Source organism: Mastigoproctus giganteus, chromosome 7 (assembly GCF_048544385.1).
Source record: "Mastigoproctus giganteus isolate SK-2022 chromosome 7, ASM4854438v1, whole genome shotgun sequence".
NCBI lineage: Eukaryota > Metazoa > Arthropoda > Arachnida > Uropygi > Thelyphonidae > Mastigoproctus > Mastigoproctus giganteus.
This window is the reverse complement of record NC_143581.1, coordinates 135,333,805-135,356,118: the sequence shown is the minus strand read 5'-3', so window position 1 is coordinate 135,356,118 and position 22,314 is coordinate 135,333,805. Positions and strand designations below refer to the sequence as shown.

The 22,314-nt window shown below is 36.2% G+C and overlaps 1 protein-coding gene across 1 annotated transcript in view; it reads left to right on the top strand.

Moving 5' to 3' along the window:
• Positions 1 to 22,314, top strand: part of LOC150083213 (uncharacterized) — a 380,452-nt gene that overhangs the window by 150,182 nt on the left and 207,956 nt on the right. Inside the window, exon 7 of the mRNA XM_090378437.1 lies at positions 12,481 to 14,949. Within this exon, the coding sequence (XP_090234563.1) occupies positions 12,481 to 14,949 (2,469 nt within the window). The remainder of the gene's footprint in view (positions 1 to 12,480; positions 14,950 to 22,314) is intronic.

The following is a 22,314-nucleotide window of genomic DNA, read 5'->3' as shown; positions in this document are numbered from 1 at the left end:
GTTTCCCTGTACAGTTTCTTATTATACTCATCAGAGTCATTAGGCCTATAGCACACTCCTACTCTCAATTTTGATCTCCCAATGCTTATGTCACACCAAACTGACTCAACACTGCACTGTCCAGCGATGTTGACTGGCTTCACTTCCTTGGTTTTTGTGTGTTTCTTAACTAATAGCATAACCCCTCCCCCCTTTCTATCCTGTCTATCCTTTCTGTAGACGTTGTCCCCAAATTCCAGTTCTGCATCCCTTCTATCTGTGTGACACCATGTCTCTGATATCCCAACAATATCTGCCTTTGATGTTTTGAGCAATACCTTAAATTCATCAAATTTATTTACTAAACTCCTAGCATTGGTGTACACGCAAGTATACCTGCACCTGTTTCTATTCTTAGCTACCCTAACACAACCCATGTGTTTACTTGTACCGCAATGGCTCCCAGCAGTCTCTGAAATATCATGCATCTTGTTTTTCAGGCTTCTACTCATTCTAATAGAAGCAGTGCAAGAATCTCTTTCACCTCTGCCAGTGGCTACTGTCAATCTATTGGTCTTTGTCTCCCCCAAGCTAGCAGTTTTCCGACCCACCTAACACTGCCTCGATAGCATCAGCAAATATTCTTGCACCCTTTCTATTTAAGTGTATCCCATCCCTGTAGAAGCAATCTCTCCTGTTAACAAGTACAGTCCGGGCTGAAAAAAATTCTACCCCTTGAGCCTTGCACAATCTTTCCAGGGCCGAATTGATCGACAAGGCTCTCATCATATACTCCCTCCTATCGTGTCTGGGCAGAATTGCAGACACTTTCAAATTCAACCCGAATTCTTGGCTTTTGTTCAACAGTGACCTGTACTTGTTAAGTAATTCTGCCGGTCTCCTACTCTTAATATTATTAGTGCCAACTTGTACAACTATATCACCTTTTTTGCCCTTAAAAGATGATATTCGCTCTACAACGTCATCAACCTTTGCCCCTGGCAGACATACCCTGGTCCTGTTTCACCTATCCTTTTTACAAAGCATGTTCCCCGTTTCCCTGACAATAGAGTCACCAACAACTACTAGTTCCTTCGGGACCAGCGCATTCTGCCTTGGTGGTTGCCTCTGTGTCACGTGATGCCCAAGTGCAAGCTCTGGCATTGATGTGGGCAGCTGAGAGCTTGATGGGCCCCTCAGTTTAGTTTCTTCGAGGGCATCCACCCTGTCTTTCAAGCTCTCATATAGGCCCACAAGAACGCTGAGTTGTTGCCTGATATCGATACACTCCTTGCATCGCGCACACACAAAGACATCCCCCATGGTAGTATCATGTCCCGTACCCGATTGCTCTGCAAACACCAAGCAAACAGTGCATTTTAGAAGGCTGTGAGTCAGAGGACAACTGCCCCCCTCAGTTCTGCTCTGAGCCACAGCACTTCCATTAGCTTGAGCCTTTTGCTTTGCTGCTCTGGTCTGAGTCATGATTCTATTAATTTATTAATTAATTATAATTAATTATGTTATGTTATTAATTATGTTAAATATAATTAATTATATTACGTTTGTAATCTAAGTCGTTATATGTATTTATTTAAAAGTACAGTTTAACTGCTAACGAAGTTCAATTAACGCTATCTAGTATGGTATATAACTATCGTATCACAAAGGCGGGAAAGTTACGAACGGTAAATCTACGGACACTTAAGTATTAATTAACTTTCAAATCTCGCTGTCTCAATTCAGAATAAACTAACGATCCTTACTCGGTCTATAAGCTACTTACAGAAATAATTCGATGTAAAAAATATTCAATCAAGCGGCTAAATATGGCTAAAGAACTTCTTGCTCAACGGAGTTGCAAACACGTGGATACCCTTACCGATACTTTTATGCAATTACAAGGCCGAGTAAAGAATAAATACACCAAATTAATCAGAAAATCACAAAATAATGTTATACTACTAAATTTAAATCAAAAGTTTTAGAAAAACAATAATTTCAAATCAATAAATAAGAAAAATTGACTTACCGGCTTTGAACACGACCGTCTCCTAGTAGCCTCGTCAGTAGACAGACAGACGCTGCCAGACATGATGGAGAGCTCTAGTCTGTTTAGTACCTTGGAGTATGTATGAATAGTGAGTAAGTGAAAATGCATATGGTAGTGCTTGCTAATAGCTCTCTGTCACATCTGCATTGCCGGATGTGATGGAGATCTCTAGTCTTGTGTTTCTACATCTTGGTGTATGTATGAGTAGTGAGTGAAAATTGTTTATGGCAGTGTGTGCTTGCTGGCAGCTCTCAATCACATCCACTTTGTTGCATTTGATTAATATATTCCCTTCTCCCTAATGTGTAGAAACAAACGTTGTGGATTAAATATAAAAATTCATCATGTAAACAAAGTAATATCTGTGGTAGTTTAAGTATGGGTGGTTGATTGATGATACACAAGTCGCAAGGCGGCTTGTTTATCATCATTGCACAAGCAGCACATTTGATACAATGGTTTACGAGTACAAAAAGGGGCATGAACAGCAGCTAGTTTATGTTGCTTTGTTGCGTGTAACTGACATCAATGGACTTTACATCGTCTCGCCGACTGGCAACAAGTGATTCTACCACCGCCCAGGAAATGCTATGAAATTAGTTTGTAGTTGTGTGACTAATTAGCTACAAACAAGACAGGACAGCTTGCTCAAATTCATTCACGATAGGAATCTCAACTGCCAAAGTCTACGAGTGCACCATGCCAACCTCACCGACTCTGTCATATAGCAATGCCAAATCTTGCTGCTATCTGAGACTTGGTTAGACAATAAGAGTGTCAGCATTCCAAACTTTGATTGCATAGTTCAATTCAAGCATGAAACCAAACAGACAGCTGGAGTCACAGTATATCACAACGAGATGGACAAGGCACACATTGTTATGCCATACTTAGATGTCATCTATTGACAAACGACTGTTCATCCAATTGCCGATATATGTACTTGTTACCCAATTGCCGATATATGTACTTGTTACCCAATGGCCAAGTAATACTTACAACAGTAATCTGTATTTCTCCTAACAGTGACATACAGGATATATCAACTTTATTCGTTTCGTTTTGCTGCCGTACTCAACTCAAGGTGCAGAGCTGTTAAAGAAAGATTTACATAAAATATCCCTTATCATGAGGGTTGATTTAAACGTTAACTTCGGATTGGAAGAATGATTTGGTATTATCAAATTCTGAATCTGAATTTTCCAGAGAAATTCTTAAATTTCAGCTTTTGTAAGCCCAAATCAAACAGCTGTTGACCTCAGCTCTTTGATTTGTAATCCCAAATCATACAGCTGAAGTCAATAGATGTGCTCCTCTCCTCTGATTTTCATGTTGCCACTATTGTAAACTATGTCTACAACTCATTGGAGTTGTAGACATAAGAGATAGTAACATGTACTAGGAAAAAAAAAACATTTCATTCATGAAATGTTTTTTTTTCTAGAACATAGTTTGTGAAGTCATCTTCTAAACTTAGATCTGCATACGTACTGAAAGATTAATATCTGTGTTACAGAGGGCTTTTCCTCAAGCAGTGAGCAATCTGGCCATGAAAAGGTTTTAGAGGGGAAAAGGCAAGAAACTCTCTTTTGAACAATATTTATGGTGTCATCATAGAGGAAAGTAGATAAGAACAGTTATTATTAGATTCTAATATTTAAATTATTTATTTTTTCATTAGTTCAGCGCTATTTTACTTAATAGTAGCATTGAAATAATAAGAGTGGGTTTGAGAAATTGAAAAATCACAGCTGATAAAAATTTAATTGGCCATTGGAAGATAAGGTAATAGTATCAGCAGCAATTATTATTTGAAGATATAAAATGATCTAAATAGAAGCATTAAGTCAGCAAGGTACTAATCTCTTAAAAACGAGGAAAGTGTTTGTTTGTTTTTGTTTAAAGATCTTGCTGAAAACAAGTCAGCTTTAAGCAAAAAATTACTTTTTAAAACAAAGAAAAAAAATCATTAATGTCTTTAATTAAAAAAGTGAAATTAGTGGAACTATATTTCTTGAACATCTTTTTAGGCCCATGAATAAGCATGTTGTCCATAGTTTTGCAAATCACTGCTGTTATGTGACAGAATCAAGATGAAAATGTGGAAAAGTGATACTAGCAATATTGGCCCAGTTATGTAAACAAAACTGTCCTCATTTCCTTTAGTGACATGGGTAGTGGATTGCGCTAATTAACGTACATTGTGTACTTAATTCATAAAAATGTTTCAGGTATGCTTTGGCATTCATGGTGCCATCATGGGAGGGTACTGTGAATTCCAGTTGGATTAAGGGATTAAAAGCATGAAAAAATGCCTCACACCAATATAAGTCTTCAGTTCTTTTGGTATACAAGATGAGTCCAATGCCTCATAGGGTTTTCTGCACATGTATATTCTTCTTATGTGATTTATTAAAGGCCTCCCTTCATCTATCCAAATACCACTTTTTGAAACATTTATCATTGTGCAATGTGAGTGAGGTCACCTAATTGACAATTTTCTAACTTCATTTCACCAAATGACAACAGTTCATGTTTAGAAGGTTTAATACCTTCGTTGTCCTCGTTTTCCTTCTCTCGTCATCGATGTTGTCATTAGTTCTTTTCTTTTCTTTTTTTTTTTGTAATTTTGAAACTGTCCAGTGTCATTCAAATATTCAGGTACTGTGACCATATAAACAGAGATAGGGAAAATTTACAGAAAAATGTCGATAACGCACTTCCGTGAAAGAAGAGATGATTATTTTTCGTGGTAAAAGAAATTGCTCTCTCCTAATTCTCAAACGGGACACTTACAGTTGTAAGATTCACAGCAGTGTCCAACCTACAGCCCGCCCAGAAAGTCAACTAAAACAGCATTAAGAAATCTAACTTTGAATTTTTTTTTTTTAATATGGCCCCTGTACGGGAATAGTTTGGACACCACTGCAGTAGGTGGACCAGAGCCTATTGGGAATACCCCTTGATTTGCTCACTGTTGACCAGCGCGACTTATCCGTATGTGGGACAGGTGGTTGGATAGGTTTTACCAGGTACCACTAAGTTTCAGAATGGTAATCCCTGTAGCTCTCTTAATTCACATAGCAGCACTAATTGCCTAAATTGCCTGAAGGCCAGAAATGCGAACAGTGCATACCGAGTTAATTCTCTCCGTTCGCTATATGAAAATTTTCTTTACTCAGCGGAAAGTATTTTAAATGTTACTTCCAACGGGAATTCAAAATAATTCGCTATAAAAGGATTTCGTTAAAGAGAGGTCCAACTGGGTAATTTAGAATTATAAAAATAATTATACAGTTTTATGTAGAAAATATCTTAACAATAGACAGTGAAAAATGCATATTTAGTAAATAATTTTAAGTTTATTTGAATAGTAGGTAAACATGTGAAAAAAATTTACGCAATATTACAAATTTCGAAGTGCACTGCATCCAAATGTCACACAAATGTTAATAAAGGTACTGGTACACCGTACTGTTGCGTACCATCCCAAAAAAAGCACACTGTTAATTGTAATGTCTCCTCTTGAACATATATCAATTCTGTTTCTTTCCTTTGTTAATATTTTATTTACTGAACTAAAACCACCTTCAACCACAAGGACTTTGGAAAACAAAGCAGTATTTTGGCCAGTCTGAATGATCAAGTTTTTGATCCCCACAAGTCAGCCATTCCACCTTTTTCGAATTTATATTTGCATTCTTTGTTGCATTTTCATTCAATGAGTTCTTGAATTTCTTTGCTAGCAGACCTGGCATCACATCCAATTGGATCTAACATCCATGGCTTCACTTTGAAAGAAAATAAATCTGAAAATCTATTTTTCATTTCACCTCTTAAAGAACACAAATGACCGAATAATCCTTAAAATCATTCTCAGTGTAAGATTCATTGATTTCAGCTAACTCTTGCATATCATGAAATTGTTTTCTCATTAAATTGCTCTCAAACATTTCCAGTTTTTCAGTGAAGGCTTTTAATATGTGTTTGCAGTCTATCACCATAATTAGATTCCCTTGAAGTTGAAGTGATACTTCATTACATCTTTGAAATATGCAAGCCATATAGTATTTGTTGTTTTTGTATTTGCTAATCTTTTTTGCTAAATCTGTGCCCTCTTCATTTTCTAAAAAACTAATTATTGTATCAAAAAGGTTTATAAACCTTGTTAGACAGTTTCCTTTAGAAAGCCATTTGAGTTCTGTATGTGAAAGAAGCCTTGTATACTGTTCTTCATTATGAACACAAAATTTTCTGAAAAGGCAATCGTGTTTACTATGTGACTTTATTGATGGTTTTAATAACTACTGAGATATTGATAAATAACTGGACTAATATTTTTTGCAACCAGATGATGTCTGTACACAAAGCAGTTTATTGCAAGAACTTCGGGACATATTTCCTGTAGGTAGGCTATATAACCTTCGTCTTCCAACCATGGAGGTAGCACCATCAGTGGCACACATTACCAAATTTTCCATTAGTACTTGTTTTTCATCAAACCCTGTGTTTACAGCAGCAAAAATGGATGCTCCAGTACAGTCAGTTTCTGTAGATTTTACAAACAACATCTGTTCTTGCAATTTACAATCATCATCGAAATAATGAATGCATGCCATTAGAAGGGCCTTAATGTCAATAACTGGATTCATCAATTTGAATAGAAAATTTTCTCGATTATAGTTTGTCAATTAGCTGGTCTTCAGTGTTAACTGAAATGTCATTGATTCGTCTTCGAATTGAATTGTTGCTCAATGGCACTGCTTTTAAAATACTGGAAAGATTTTGATGCATTGCTGTTGAAATTAGTCTCTAATGTGGGTCATATCACAGTCTCAGAACTGTATGAGCACTACCAGTTTTTGCAGTATTTCTGCAATTTTATAAGACACAGTCATTCCACCGTCATGTTTTTGTGTTCTTCTTAAGTAAGGAAGTAACAGTGTTACATTGCTCAAAATTCTGTTTTAAATTTTTAAAACAATCGATACGTTTACCAACTTTATCAGGATGTTTCCTTTTTAAGTGATCTAAAAGTCTTGATGGTTTAATGACCTCATTTGAAAAAGAGCTATTACACATAAGACACATAGGCTGGCTTGAGTCGAATGGGCTTTCGATAAAACCATAAGCTAGATATTCATCCAGATATTGTTGACACTTTTTCTTTTCAGCTGATACTGTTTACACTTTTTCTTTTCAGCACTTAATTATTTATGATGACATGATTTATGATGGGTTGAATAACTACAAAGAATTACTTAATTAGACATGATTTATGATGGGTTGAATAACTACAAAGAATTAAATTATAAAATATAAACTATTTTTATAATAAAAATAGCAATAAGAGCTTAATTGATGGTACTCACCTCAATTGATCTGCTTAGCTACATGGTATTGAAGTGGAATGAAGTTTAAAATAATTTAAAATAAATAAAGACCGAATTGTTAAAAACCTGTAATTAAAATTTGTTCAAGGAAGAAGTGGTGCAGTACCTCATCCCTGGTTGTCATTTATAAAATATTAATATGAGAACAAGGTGAAGCCAATGGTCACAACGAGCGACTTCTGTGAAAAATGTCTTCGGTTGGCAATGATAGGAGAAAAGGAATTATGTATTTAAAGGATTCCTGTGTTCCCATAATGCATTTCGAAACGTGGGAACTTTACATGCGTAAAGTTCCAGACCGGTGAAAGGTTGGTTTTCGTGTTTAGAACATTAAATTTAGTGTTATGGCGACACCATCCTATGAAAGGCACCTTGGAAAAGCATGTTGGAAAATTTTGTTACTTGATCCTAATTTAATAATTGCGATGGCTGAATCGATTAGGGGATTATGGTTTTGAGAGTGCATGTGTTGTGTAAGTTCAGTGCCGGCTTGATTAGTTCTGAAGCTATTATGGTGGCAATAAGCACGTGTATTGGAATTTTTTGTGGTGCCGTATTTTGCAGTTGTGCTCCCGATGTTGCATGCGTTACAACCGGGTTGACATTTAATTAAGTATATAATATTGTTGATGTCACTTATTGGATATTCGTGTGGTTCTCTTTATATGTATTAAACATGGTCCCTAATTTATTATACGAAGAAAATATTAACGTTATGTTAGTATTGGCAAACACTTAGCAAAGCTGTCTAGCGAGTCTGCCATGATAAGGGAGGACAGTGCATGTGTTTTTTCTGTTGTTCTGGTTGTAGCTATGATTATGTGTGTTATTGACATTATTTCTTGCAACAGAAATTGTGTGTTGAATTAGATGTGAAGGGTATTTCCTAGCTATCATTGGTAAAATATTGTAGTTTGGTGGATAAATCGGCCTGCAAAGAACTGAACTTAATGGCATTGTAGATTTGATTGTAGAGAACGGACTTTTTTGTACTGAGTGGGTGATGCATTTGAAAATGGAAGTATTTCCCTGTGTGTGTGTGTCTTTTCTATAAATTTTGGTTTCTAGCCTGCTGCCTATTTTATATATTGTGAGGTTAAGGAATTTGATTTTATTGTCAATTTCTATTTCAAGGGTATATTTTAATCTTTCGTGTACAGTAATACCCCGACTTACGCGAACTCGGAGTTACGTGGTTCTTGATTTTTTCGTTTGGCACCACTGCCGCCCACTATCTTCAGGGTCGTTTTTCATATGTTATCGATATACGGTGCGACAGCGGAGAATGAGAGCGAAAGATGAACAAAATTCAACTTTGCTGTGCATGAGCTGCACACATATACAAGAATTTGTATTCCAACTGTCGTATTCATATGTGTGCGTTCGAATTCGTGCTCAACTTTTGTCGGAAATTACATCGTTTTCCCGAGAGAAATGGATCGTGTCGGTCGAGCTGTATACAGTCAGTCCTCGTATAACACGTGTTTACACTACACGAATTCGATCATACACTATTTATAAATACGGTAATGATATCTTATAATATAACACAAACCGAATTGGTTTATGCACGATTCGCCTTTGTATTTACAAGAAATGGCAGTCGAACGCAGAATCACCCCAACCGAACGCAACAAGATAGGAATGAAGAGAAGATTCAGAAAATGTATTTATGTTTTTTATATCAGTGAAGGGGAAACACATTTCACCATAATAACGTAAAAACCAACACAATTCTAGCTATTGGTATGCAATTAGATCGAGTTTACTACCAGTTTATAACAGATTTCACTAGCAGAAACGCAACTGGATTTTTATTGTTTTATGGTAGTAACCCCTAGAAATGTGAGGTGTTAATAGTGTAACGCTGCCTTTATGGTGTTGTTTATTCAGTTGCTACATGCGCGCCGCTTTGTTTATGCGTGCCTCCTCGTTTTGTAATTGTGCTTGATTCCCTAAAAATGAGTAAAATACTTAAAAGGTGTGAAAAGGAAGCGTACTGGGGAAGACACTGCAGATTCAGAGAGAAAAAGAAAAGCAATTATCGATAAACCGAGGCGGACTGGGTCAAAAATTCTTACCTGGGAAAATTTGTAGTGGCCTCATACTATGGTTTATGGCCAAAATCACACCGGCCCACCGGGGTTTCCCCAGTAAGGCTTATGGCCAGTCCGCCTCTGTTGATGGAGAAAAAATATGAAATTGTGAAACGCTTTGAGCGAAATGAAAGACCATGTGATATTGCATGTGCTACAGGCCTAAATGAAGCAACGGCAAAAAGCACACGACAATTGCAAACTTGACAGGTTGAAAATTGAAAAGGGCTCAATTGTAAAGGGCTTAAAAATTTTAGAAAACATAGACTCCAACGAAGAACGCGTTATAGCTACAAAGCAAGGAATAAAAAAATTATTAGCTTGCTACGAAGAAATTCTGCGTGAAAAAAAGAAGGCGCTGTGTCGTCAGACGAATTTGTTAGATTTTATGAAGCCATCGACATCGAAATAACTTTTTTACGTAAGTCATTTATTTTTTTAATACATATTTTGTATTAATATGTATAAAGAACTGCAATTTTATTAATATTTTTCTTCTAAACTAGTGTTTTTGTTAGTCCTTGGTCCCAATTAAACAAAATTTATATGTATTTATATGCAAGGTTGTACCCTGACTTACATGAATTCGACTTAAGCGATTTTCGTCGGACCCACCTATCGCGTAACTTCGGGATATTACTGTATTGTGTTGAATTTAATAAAAAGATTATCAATGGTGGCTCTGTGTCCTATTAATAACACGTCGTCCGCATACCACATATAGAGCTTAATACCCAGAGGAAAAGGTTAGAGTACTTGGTTTTCGATCATGGCCAATTAGATTTCTGATAAGGGAGCTGAAATTCCTAATCCCATGGGGAGACCAAATATTTGTCCAGATATTTGGTCTTGAAGACTAGCTTCAAGTAATATCGAAGTGAGTTCTAAAATGCTGTTGATGTTAAGGGAAGTGCATTTAGCTAAAGTGTTGTCTGTCATTAGAAGTTCACGTAAGGATTGTAATGTATAGGGTAAATGTACATTGGTGTATAAAGAAACAACATCGAAGGAAGTCTTCGATGTTGTTCTAGGATGTCTTCTCCAGACATTATGGTGGTGTTTGTATATTCAAAAGTTTGATTGGTGTTGCCAACTCTAAATTTTGAAAATCTCATAAGGGGTGATATAATTTTGACCAAAAAAGGTGGATAGGTTGGTAAATGTGGATTTGCTGAAAGAAACTATTGGCTGTAGGGGTGGCCAGGTTAATAAATGAATGAACCATGCCCACCATGCCACCGCCAAGGTCATAGCTGTCAAAAAGATGCAAATGCCAAGGTTTGTGGAGACATTACTTCTGAAAGCACTTAGGCATTTAATGCCTATGAAAAACAGAGGTGGTTGAATTAAATCACTCTCACTGTCATCCTTTTATCAAAATTTCTCATTAGAATGAGAATATAATATAACTCTATGTTAAAAATCATAAAGAAAAAGAAAACCCAATGAGAGAAGTTGTCGGGTAGGGTTGAATTTTGAAAGGTCACAACCCATTGTAATATCCATGATTTTTTTTGCCTCAATAACCAGTTTTTGGCCCCTTTGAGGTGATATCGCCCCTGGTGTAATACTTGGAAGTATTACACAATGGTGTAATAATGAAGTGCATGCTACCATTAGGTGCACTAGGAGTAGGTTTTTAAATAAGAATTTAATGTCATAACTATCGTTAATAAAAAGGAAAAATTGCTTGGAATCTTGAATTTTGGTTTATTTGTATATATGCAACTGTTGTTAATTGTATGCAAGAACAAAAAGATCACTCCCTAAAAGTCTTGGATATCATCCTGGCTTGTCACTTATTTGTTATCTGTTTGTGAATGAAATTGGAATACACTAAAATGAGAAATAAATTGATTCCATTTCTGTATTAGATGAATTTGAAATGAACCAGTGATAATTAATTCTCTGAAAATCTTCTAAACTAGTTAATTAAAAGCTAATTTCCAGGAATTTATGGAAGTATTCACAGGTAGAAAAGGATGTTAATTCTTTTCAAATTAATCTCTTCTCCTAATTAAAAAATATTAAACACTTACTTATATGCATGCATCTGTGAAACGTTTGTCATCATAATCATTTCTTATATTGTTTTTGAAATTTTATGATTATAGAATTTTACATTAACGTCAACAGCTTAAAGATAACCTTTATTCTTTTTACTTTCTACTTTCTAATTTTACTTTATACAAACCTATTAAATTTGTCTGATCTCTGATCAGACAAATCTAATAGAAAATGATCAAAACCTTTTAGGTGTTGGTGACTGATATTTTGCCCAAGTAACTTGGAATAAATGCCTAATCTTGCATCCAGATAATTCTGTGTAGCATGCCCCCGGGTCCTGATTAATTTTCAGTTGAAATCACCATTTATCATATCATACGGGCATTTGTGGAAGAGTGTGCAGCATTTTGATGTTATGATGAAAACATAATGAGAACTGTATGCATAGTTCAGATAATTTGTTGGCCATTTGTTGGTGTTTGATTGTGGCTGCCTAATTCATAGTGGCAGGTTTCTCCCCAAGGTAGTACCTGAGTGCCATTAGAATCAACTTCCAGTGTTTCTTCTTTCGTTACTCTTAAAATATCACTGTTGCTTATATGCTTGAAGCTATGAAATAGTTTCTTAATACTGTTTTTGTAAAAGTGCTATCAAAGTTTCTCTCAAAATGTAAGGTTTAGTTATTGGTTAATTTATGATATTCTGTACGATGATAAATCAACAGATATATTTCATTGATATAACTGATGTCATTATGTGGTGTTCAGGACAGTGAGTTTACTGGCTATATACTAGACATGCTGCTCTTGTATAAGTTCTTTATTATAATGTGCTGTAAAGAAATTGTTTTCTAACTTCACTGTGTGTATTGACTAGCATAAATCTGCTAAAGTTAAAATGATAATAAGATATTAAACTTAAGATATATTTATGATGTTGTTTTTTATTTTAGCAGATTTTTTCTCGTGAATCCTTGATGATTGGTGGGCAAAAATATGAAGTATGCCAGACATGTAAAAACAGAGTATTTATTCTGGAGCGCCTTATAGTTGGTGGAAAGTTGTACCACAGGACTTGCTTTAAATGCTGTAAATGCAATATGTTGTTGAAACCCGGTGCTTACATTGAAGGAGAAAAGTTAGGAACTTATGAGTGTGTAGTCTGTCCAAAGGATGAGGTATTTACTTTAAATTATAATTCACAGCACAATAACTGTAATGCTACATGTGCTACTAGGCTAGTCTCATGTAATGATAGCAAAAAAGGCATACCGCTATTACCAACACATCCAGTTATTATAAGTGAAACATTTAATGAAAACAACCTTAGTGACTTTGTTGGTAATGAAAGCACAACTGTAGGAACCTTAACAGAAAAGGAATATAGTGAGGATACTTTACGTGGTTTTGAAAAAAGAAATTTATCCATTATTGATGATATAGAACACAAATTACACATTCTGACAAAAGAAAAAAATAATTCACTGATGCCTAAATCAGAAAAATGCCTTGATGATAACAAAACGTCTTCTGTTGTAGCCAAAATACCTGATGTATTCTTAGAGATACCTCCAAGAATTAGGCAAAATGATGAAAATCTAGAAATTACAGATGTAAACTTTGGAGTTGAAAAGGAATTTAAGCAATTATCTGCAGTATCATCCCCCAGCAAAAATTCTTCTACAGGAATTAAAATTCACTGTAAAGATAAATTTTTATCAGAAAGATTAAAGCTGGTTTCTAATCCTCCTGTAAATGTTAACTTTAAACAAGAAAGTACCTTTTCTGAAAATGTAAAAGCTACACCTTCATTCCATTCTGCATCAGAGTCATTATTAGAATTTCCTGTTATAAAGTCTTCCAGTTTCCACATAGATTCAGTATCAAAATCTCTACCACGGTCAAATACTGTTGCTGAATTTCATAAATGTTTAAATTATGATCAGTCTTCTTCATTAATGCCACAAAAAGTCAGTTCTGATGAAAACTTATGTTCATGTAATAGCAAATGGAGGGTAAAAAGTGGTGAAGTAAATGGTGGTATTAGTGGCAATAATTTGGAAAGAGTACTTACCAAAAGTGATGAAAATTTAAGTGGTTTTCATTCTGAAAATAAATTTTCTAACTTAAAAAACTTTACATCAAAAGCAGCTGAAAAAGCAGATCATCATGATCACGATCCTCCATTTGTGAATGATCATAAAGCATACTTGTCTGAAATTATTTCACCAAGTATTCGAAATAAAATAATGAAATTTGAAGGAAAGGTTGCTACAACAGTTCCAAAGGAGAGATTGCCAGCATCTTTGCATGACAAAAAATCTCTCCATTACACCTTTCACAACAAGAAAATAAATATAATTCCTTCTGAAAATGATAGTGGGCTACAATACTCTGATTTTATGAACATACAGAAATCAGCTATGGTAGATATTACAGCAAGCTCTTTGATTAATAGAGATGAATTAGGTGTGACTTTAGAAAATGAATACACGTTAAATACCCATAAAAATTTTGTTACAACTATATATGAAGATAAAACAAAGGATATTAATATGGAAAAAACTGAGTTATCTTCAAAAGTCAAAAATAAATTATCCATTGCAGATGAAGCTATCAAAGATGATGAACTAGATTTTGCTGATTGTGATTATCCACCAAATTTGAATCCATTTGATGATGAATGTGAAGTTAAAGAAAAATTAGAATTTCAGAGAAAAACAATTTTGGATAAAAAAGATTATCCACAGTTACTTAATCCATTTGGTGATTCTGAAGAAACTCAAAATGAACAAACAGAAATTGTAACATCTTATAATCCTTTTTTATCCTCAGAGGATGAGAATGATGAAGATCCTTCAATAACTCCTCAGGTTAAGTTGAAACCTAACCCAGGAATTGAAACAGATGCAATTGAAAAAAAGTTCATAAATGAGAATATTAATATTCATCAACCCGTTAATAATTCTCAGGCCAGCTCTTTTCCATTAGGTTTCCAAAGCAATACTTTTAAGGGAACAAATAAAAAAAGAAAGGCACCTGTTCCTCCTTCAGCAACGAATATGTTTTCAAAAAATGAGCAAATAATTGAGTTTAATAACATTATCAAGATTCCTGCACCTATAGAAACTTTAGCCGCATCACAAGAATATGATCAGAAGTGGAATATATCAACAGTCGTAATGCATAAAACTAAGTGCGCACCACCTCCACCACAGTTACAGCCATTGCATGATAAAACTGCATCAAGATGTAGTTCCAGTAAATTGGAAAAGGATATCCATGGGCTGAATGAACAAATGGAACAAAAAAATAATGAAGCTACAGGTTTGTTGTCTTTGGCAACAGAAGAAATATCAGTTTCCAGTCCCATTAAGAAGAAGAGACCTGCTCCTCCTGTTCCTTTACCACCTAGGCGACAGGTAACTGAAAGAATTATATAAGTGAATTGAATTGAATTTTTTTTTTGTAAATGCTTTGTGTTTACTTTAGATAATTTTGAGAATATAAAGGGAAATATTTGTAAAATTATCAATTACAGGTAGCCTTTGGTTTTGTTCCTGAAGGAACTGTTGCAAAAAAAAATCTGTGTAAAATGAAACTAATTATGTAATGTAAGTCAATGAGAAGTTAATGAGCCCTAATGAGTCAAAATTCCAGGCCCCTCTCAAAATTATTATATTTAAAGCTCTGAAATAAATGTTATGAAGGTAAAACAGTATTTTTATGAATATAAATCAATTAAATGTAATATACAGTAGAGCATCTATAATCCGAACTAATTGGGACTTGGGTAGTTCGGACTTCTGATTTGTTCAGATTTTCGAACTTATCAAAAATACTGTTCTGGAGACTAAAAAGAAAAGGTTTATTAAGTTAGAAATAAAATCACTAAGCTTTACTTGTGTATTTTTATTCATAGGTAACAAAACAAATGGAACTTCCAGCTACAGTAACACTTGTATAGGCTTTAATGAAAATAATTACTTAATTTTTGCTGCACCATTTTCGAACTTCGTTTCTTTGCTGCTCTCTCACTCTTTTCAGTAGGAATAGTTGAGTTGGACAGCAATCAGTTTGTTGCTCGTACCAATCATTGCAGTCTCTAGCGTGGTGAATGCTGAGGCATTCACCACGCTATAGGTCCATTGTTGATGTCATTTTCTTCATCGTCATCGTCATTATCTGTATCATTTTCAGGAGCTCCAGTTTCTTTTACATATAGGAAACTCTGTACCATCAGTATCATTTTCCATCCATGCCCTTGCATCATCTTTATTGCAATCTTCAAACCCAGTGATTCACTGAAACAAGTTGATCATCTCATTTAGTATTTGACCCTCATCTTCAGTTTGATTCTTCTTATCTCCTATGGTTTCTTCTGCAATAGGCCACAGTTTTTTCCAAGCATTTTTTAAATTCTGCACGGTGAATGATTCCCACACGTCAGCTAACATGTAGTAGCTGTCCTTGAGACTGAGCTTTTTTGAAAAAGCTAAAATGCTTTCTTCGTTGCTTTCTGCTAATTTCTGTAAATGACACAAGACTTGTTTTTGTAGATTCTCTTCAACCTTTCGATGATTGTGGTCCATCGGTTGGTGGAGTGTGGTAAAAGAAACATGACCTTGAATCTGTCCTCTATTTTGTTTGTTTCCACTGAAGGAGTGATGGCGAGTTGTCTAGGATAAGCAAGACCTTGCCCATTTTGCCTTCTCGCTCACAATACTTCTTGACCTTTGAAATAAAAATGTTGATAATCAGATTACAAAGTGTGTTGAATAACAGATTACAAAGTGTTATGTTTATATAGTACTATATGTGTATTAATTAAGCTATGTACATAAGCGTAAATTAATTTTTATTTTGCCAACCTGTGGATAATTCTTCTGATTTACATGTATCATTTAATTTTGTTAATTTGTAAGGTAATAAAGGTGTAATTTTGTGCTTTATGTCTTCATTTTTATATCCTGTGGATAATATTCCTCCACTTTTTGCTTATTAGAATTGCCATTTAATAGAATCAAAATTCAATTCGCAAACATGATCACAGTAACCGGCACTTACTGTAATTATTTTATGGCACCAGCATAAAAATAAAAATAAATGCTGGCTCGTTCGGATTTTCCATGCTCTACAGTAGTATAAAAATAACCAAACTAAACATAATTAAATAAAAAAATTAATTTTGTATATTTACTTTGATGTTTAAAGCAGGGCGAAAAGTTTTTTTTTAATCACCATCTAAGGCAGCTACATTGATCTTTTTTGATAGTGGCGTAATGCAGATATTTTATTTCTCTGATGAAATCCCAGGTTGAGGATCTTACCTTTTTTTGTTTGAAGAAAGTGTGCAGTGTTGACTGTTCAGCTTTCCTCTTTCACCCTTTGAGAATCTCAGAATAAGGGCCAATGGATACAGTTATGCTCCTTTTCACTTTCGCATTTAGCTCCCAGTCATGGTCAGTCTCAAAGAGCTCATCAGTGAGGATCTCCATAGCTGAAAGGATGGCACTGTAGGTCGCTTCTATTCATAGAATTTAAAGGAGGCTTTTCACCTTTTTCTTTCTCCTCCTCCTTCTGTTGCCTTAGTTTTTTAGCCAATTTTTCCAAGTCTTTATTGGAAATCTGCTGTCCACGTCCAGCTCTGTTACATCTCCAGCTCTAACCTCGTCCAATCCCGGCCCTTGCACTAGCCTGCTAACGTCTTCATTGACATCCATCGACTCTAATCCTGTGAAATCATGCATAACTTGTAGAAGAAGTTTGCGCCACACTCCATTCAAACAGTTCACTGACACTTCCAAGCTGCGTTGATGTTATTAATGCCGTTCACAATGTCTAATGAGTGCCAATAATTGTTGATAGTTTTGTCTGACCTGTCCAAAACTCACCATTTCCATGAAGGTTTGGCAGAGGTAATAGGCTTTAAAGGTTGCTTTTACCACTGGTGGTGGTTGTTGTTTTTTAGGAGCCAACTAAGGCCATGTTACTCCGTGTGTATTGTCAGTAAATTGTGTTCAGAGCCCAATTTTCTGTTTGCTGGATGAAAAACCAGCAAACACACAGAGTAACATGGCCTAAGTTTCCAGGAGAAAAAATCATGCTACTCTTGTCTGAGACCAACTAACTTAGCCATGTTGTGAAAAAGACCCAAAAAATTCCTCCCGTCAGTAATGGGATTTGAACTCAGGCCTTTTCTAACCAGTGTAAGGAGGACAGTAATCCTACCAACTGTGCTACCCTCAACAGCAACCCCCTGGTCAAATGGTTGTAAAACTGAAGTGGTATTTGGTAGCATATAAACAACATGATGTCTCCAGAGATGTTCTGACTTAAGCAAAGTTTGCAGGATGGACAAGGGCATTGTCCAAGAGAAGAGCCTTTATTCGTAACTCATTCTCTATTCAAAAACAGTACAGTAGGGCAAAAATATTTTGTTACCAATCCAACAACATTTCTTGTGTCACCCAAGTCCTCCTATTCCATTTCCAGTAGATTGGCAACATGACTTTGTTTAGGCCCTTGAGAGCATGTAGTGTCAACAATTTGATTTTAATTTTAGTGCCAGAGACATTTGCACCCAGCAGAAGCGTCAGCCTGTCTTTTGCAGTCTTGAAACCTGGACTGAAACTGAAACCATGGTGCAGACTGCTGTTCATGGGCAATGAAGGATCATGATGGCAATTTCTTCTAATAAACCCTCGTGTCGTCAACATTAAAAATGAGATCAGGAGGATAATTATCCTCCTGTACAATGGCTTGAAACTCTGAAGGAAATGTTGCAGTTGCCTCAGCATCTGAACTTGCTGCTTAATTTCACACAACGGCACTTCGAGATTTAAATAGCATGAACCATCCCTTGCTACCTAAAAATGTCTCCTGGCCATCCTCTTGTTTTTTTCCCTTAAGATCTTCAAAAATTGATTTTGCCTTATCAGTAATAATAGATTGAGTCAACGGAATGTGTTTTTGATTAAGTAATCCACCCAAAATGACAATATCTCCATGTTTTTTCTAAAGTTTTCTTCTGCTATAACTCATATGAATCACACTGTCGTACCATGTTGCAAGACGATATGGTAGAGTTATTATGCATAGAAAACTTTGGAGACTGTATAAGTAAAGCCTTATAAAAATATACAAAAAATTTATTTCTTGTGTATAATAACTCTACCATATAGTCTTAACAATTAATTTTTGGCCCACATTCATTCTATATGCTCTTATTTTAAATTCTAGAATTCTTGATAGCCATTTTTATTACTTTGCATTAGCATTAGCAAAGGCATATGATGCAAGAAATCAAGCTTATCAGCCAAAAAAAAAAAAAAAAAAATTCCTTATTTCAGCCATCGACTCCCTCCAAATGTTTGTCAAGTTCTGCTTTGAATCTTTTTAAGCTGTCAACTTCTACAACGACAGATGGAAGTTTGTTTCAGCAATCAACCACCGGCTGTCTAAAGACAAACTTCCGCACATCTATGCTACAACCATCTTTCCTCAATTTGAATTTATGCCCTCTCAGGTGATTATTTTGAGCAAGAGGAAGAATCCCATCCGCATTGAGCATGCTCAAACCATTCAAGCCTTTATACACCTCAATCAGATCACCTCGCAGGTGCCTAGTCTCCAGACACTGTAATTTTCAATACTTAAGCCTTTCTTCGTAAGAGCAACCCTTTGTTCCATTCACTAATCTTGTTACCCTTCTCTGTACTCGTTCCAACATCTCTACATCCTTCTTAAAATGAGGCCTCCAGACCTGTATACAGTACTCAAGGTATGGCCTGACCATTGCCTTATACAAGGGGATAATCACCTCCTTATCCCTGCTAGAAAAATTCCCGTACATCATTGACAAGACATCATGAGCTACTCTTGCAGACTGTCTGCACTGCTCAGAAAACTTAATATCTTTCTGCACAATTATCCCCAGGTCCCTTTCATTTTCTACCACTGTCAGTGTAGTACCATAGAGTTGATACGTTAATCTGGGATTACTGCTTCCCATATGTAATACTTTGCATTTGTCAATGTTAAACTTCATTTGCCACCTCTCAGCCCATCAGCTTAACTTTTCTAGATCCTGTTGCAGCAGTGTACTGTCATTAGTATCATTAACAACCCTGCCAATCTTCGTATCGTCTGCAAACTTGGACATTAAGTCTGATATACCATCATCAATATCATTTATAAATACAGAAAACAACAATGGACCTGACACTGAACCCTGGGCCCCGGGTGCCAAGCGTTCCGTGACCAAGTGATTTTTGTGTGTTCCAAAAAGCGTTATATCCAAAGAGCCTTTGAACAAATTATATTTCGTTCCAACTACCGTTTTCTTTATTTATAAATTACTGCAGCACTTTCGCACTACAAGAAGTAGGCAAAGGCCCAGAAAGGGAAGCCACCTTTCTGTTTCTATTTCTAACAGTACTAACCAAATAACTCAGCCGCTTGGTCACCTAGTGGCACTGCTCCTGCCTCCCCGTGGCGGGGCCGGAAATCTGGGAGGTAAAGCAAACCCCCAGGGCCAAAAGGAGCAAAACATGGAATATGACAACTTCCCCCCCGATTAAGACTGCAAATCTGAATAATACGGATTTGCATCAACTTGATATTGACTCTACCAATCCAAAGAGACTGAAAACGGATACTCCTCGAATTGAACATCCGAGTTTTCTGATTCTCCATTCACTGACAAACCAGCCCTTAGGCAATCTATCGCCATTTCTCATTCAAAATGTCTTGAGAACGTAGCTGGTTCCCCGAAAATGGTGAGGCGACTAAAATCTGGCGACCTGCTTGTAGAAACCACAAGCTCTAAACACTCTGAGTCTCTACTTAGACTCAGCTCATTTGGTGGAAATCAAGTCAAGGTGTCCCCACATGCCACACTAAACACATCCAAAGGCGTAATTTCAGAATGGGACCTAATGAATGTTTCAGAGAAGGAAATTGTTCAGGAATTGCAGGAACAGAAAGTCACACAGGCCAAAAGAATCATGATGAAAAAAGATGGCGAGCTAACTCCAACTCGGAGCATCATACTAACATTCAACTCACCAAACCTACCTTCGTCAGTGAAAGCAGGGTATTTGCATTGTCGCATACGGCCATATATTCCAAACCCAATAAGATGTTATAAGTGTCAGAAATTTGGACACTCACAAACAGTCTGTCGAGGTGACCCAGTATGCCCAAACTGTGGATCGAAAGAGCATACCCAAACCGATTGTAATGGCCAGTCTTCTCTTTGTCCCAACTGTAAAGGCAACCATCCAGCCTTCTCCAAAAATTGTGAACAGTGGAAATACGAGAAAAAAATCCAGAAATATAAAATAGAAAAGAAAGTCTCGTTCCCAGAAGCACGAAAGCAACTGCAAATACAGATGCCTAGACATACATATGCCGAAGCCTCTAAAAAATTTCATTCAGTATCCATCCAAACTGACACATCAATTCCACCAAACCTCTCTATTGCTGAATGTGCTCGATCCTTGCTCTCTTCTGCACCACAATCATCAAAGCAACATATATCAAGCAGGGCTAACAACACGCCAATCACCATACCACCTGCTGTCCATGCAGCCCCTGTAATATCCGTTCAAACAGAGAAACCAGATCCTGTTAGCAAACAGCCAGTTGACTCCGTCCTTATGGATACCAATGAAATCCCCAGTCAGGAAGAAACAGAAACCATTCTGGAGATCCATCCGAAAGATGAAATAGACAAGAGACCAGTTTTCTCAAAAAGAGATAAAATTAAAATTGACCGCGGCAAACAGACTTTTAAAAAACAGACAGACTCAGCTCCTTCATCTAAATCTAAACAATGAATAACGTAGTCCAGTGGAATTGCAGAGGCTTGCGTAGCAATATTGATGACATCCAGGAAATAATTAAACGTCATAATCCAGTTGGCATCTGTTTACAGGAGACATATTTAACTCCTAAGGTATCTCTCTCTCTATCAAAAATTATTCTCTTTTCAGAGAAGATAGACCAGTTACAAATAAAGCTCACGGTGGGGTTGCTATTCACATAGATTCACGAGTCCCTTGCAGACGTATTCCTTTGCAAACCTCTATTGAAGCGGTTGCTGCGCAAATAGCAATTGGAGTCACTATAACACCTGTTTCTATCTATCTACCGCCCACTCAGCCTTGCACTATTCATGAACTTGAAGATCTAATACTGCTGTTGCCAACCCCTTTCTGTTTATTGGGCGACTTCAATGGACACCATCCATTGTGGGGCTCTCCCAATTCAGATGGACGGGGACAACTTATTGAAATGCTCATTGATAGGCAGAATTTATCCATCCTAAATACTGGTTCACCAACTTACATCCATCTCCAAACAGGAACTGTGTCCTCAATAGATCTATCTATATGCTCTCCAATCCTTTTTCCTTGTATTGAGTGGACAGCTCTGGATGATCCACTGAACAGTGACCACTATCCACTAATCTGTAAAATTCAAACTTCACACTCTGTGACTTCAGAAAACTGCATGAAATGGAAATTTTCCAAGGCTGATTGGGCAAAATATTCTTATCATGTATCCTTTGATAATCAGATCATTGAATCTTGTCCAATTGACATAGTCACCAGCCATATCACTAAACAAATCCTAGCAGCTGCTTCTATTGCTATTCCACAGTCACGGTCAAGCTCCCGTAGATCCATAAATTATTGGTGGAATGAGGACTGTAGGAGTGCCAAAAAAGAAAATAACCGAGCCTGGAATACATTCCGCAAACATCCTACTACCAATAATCT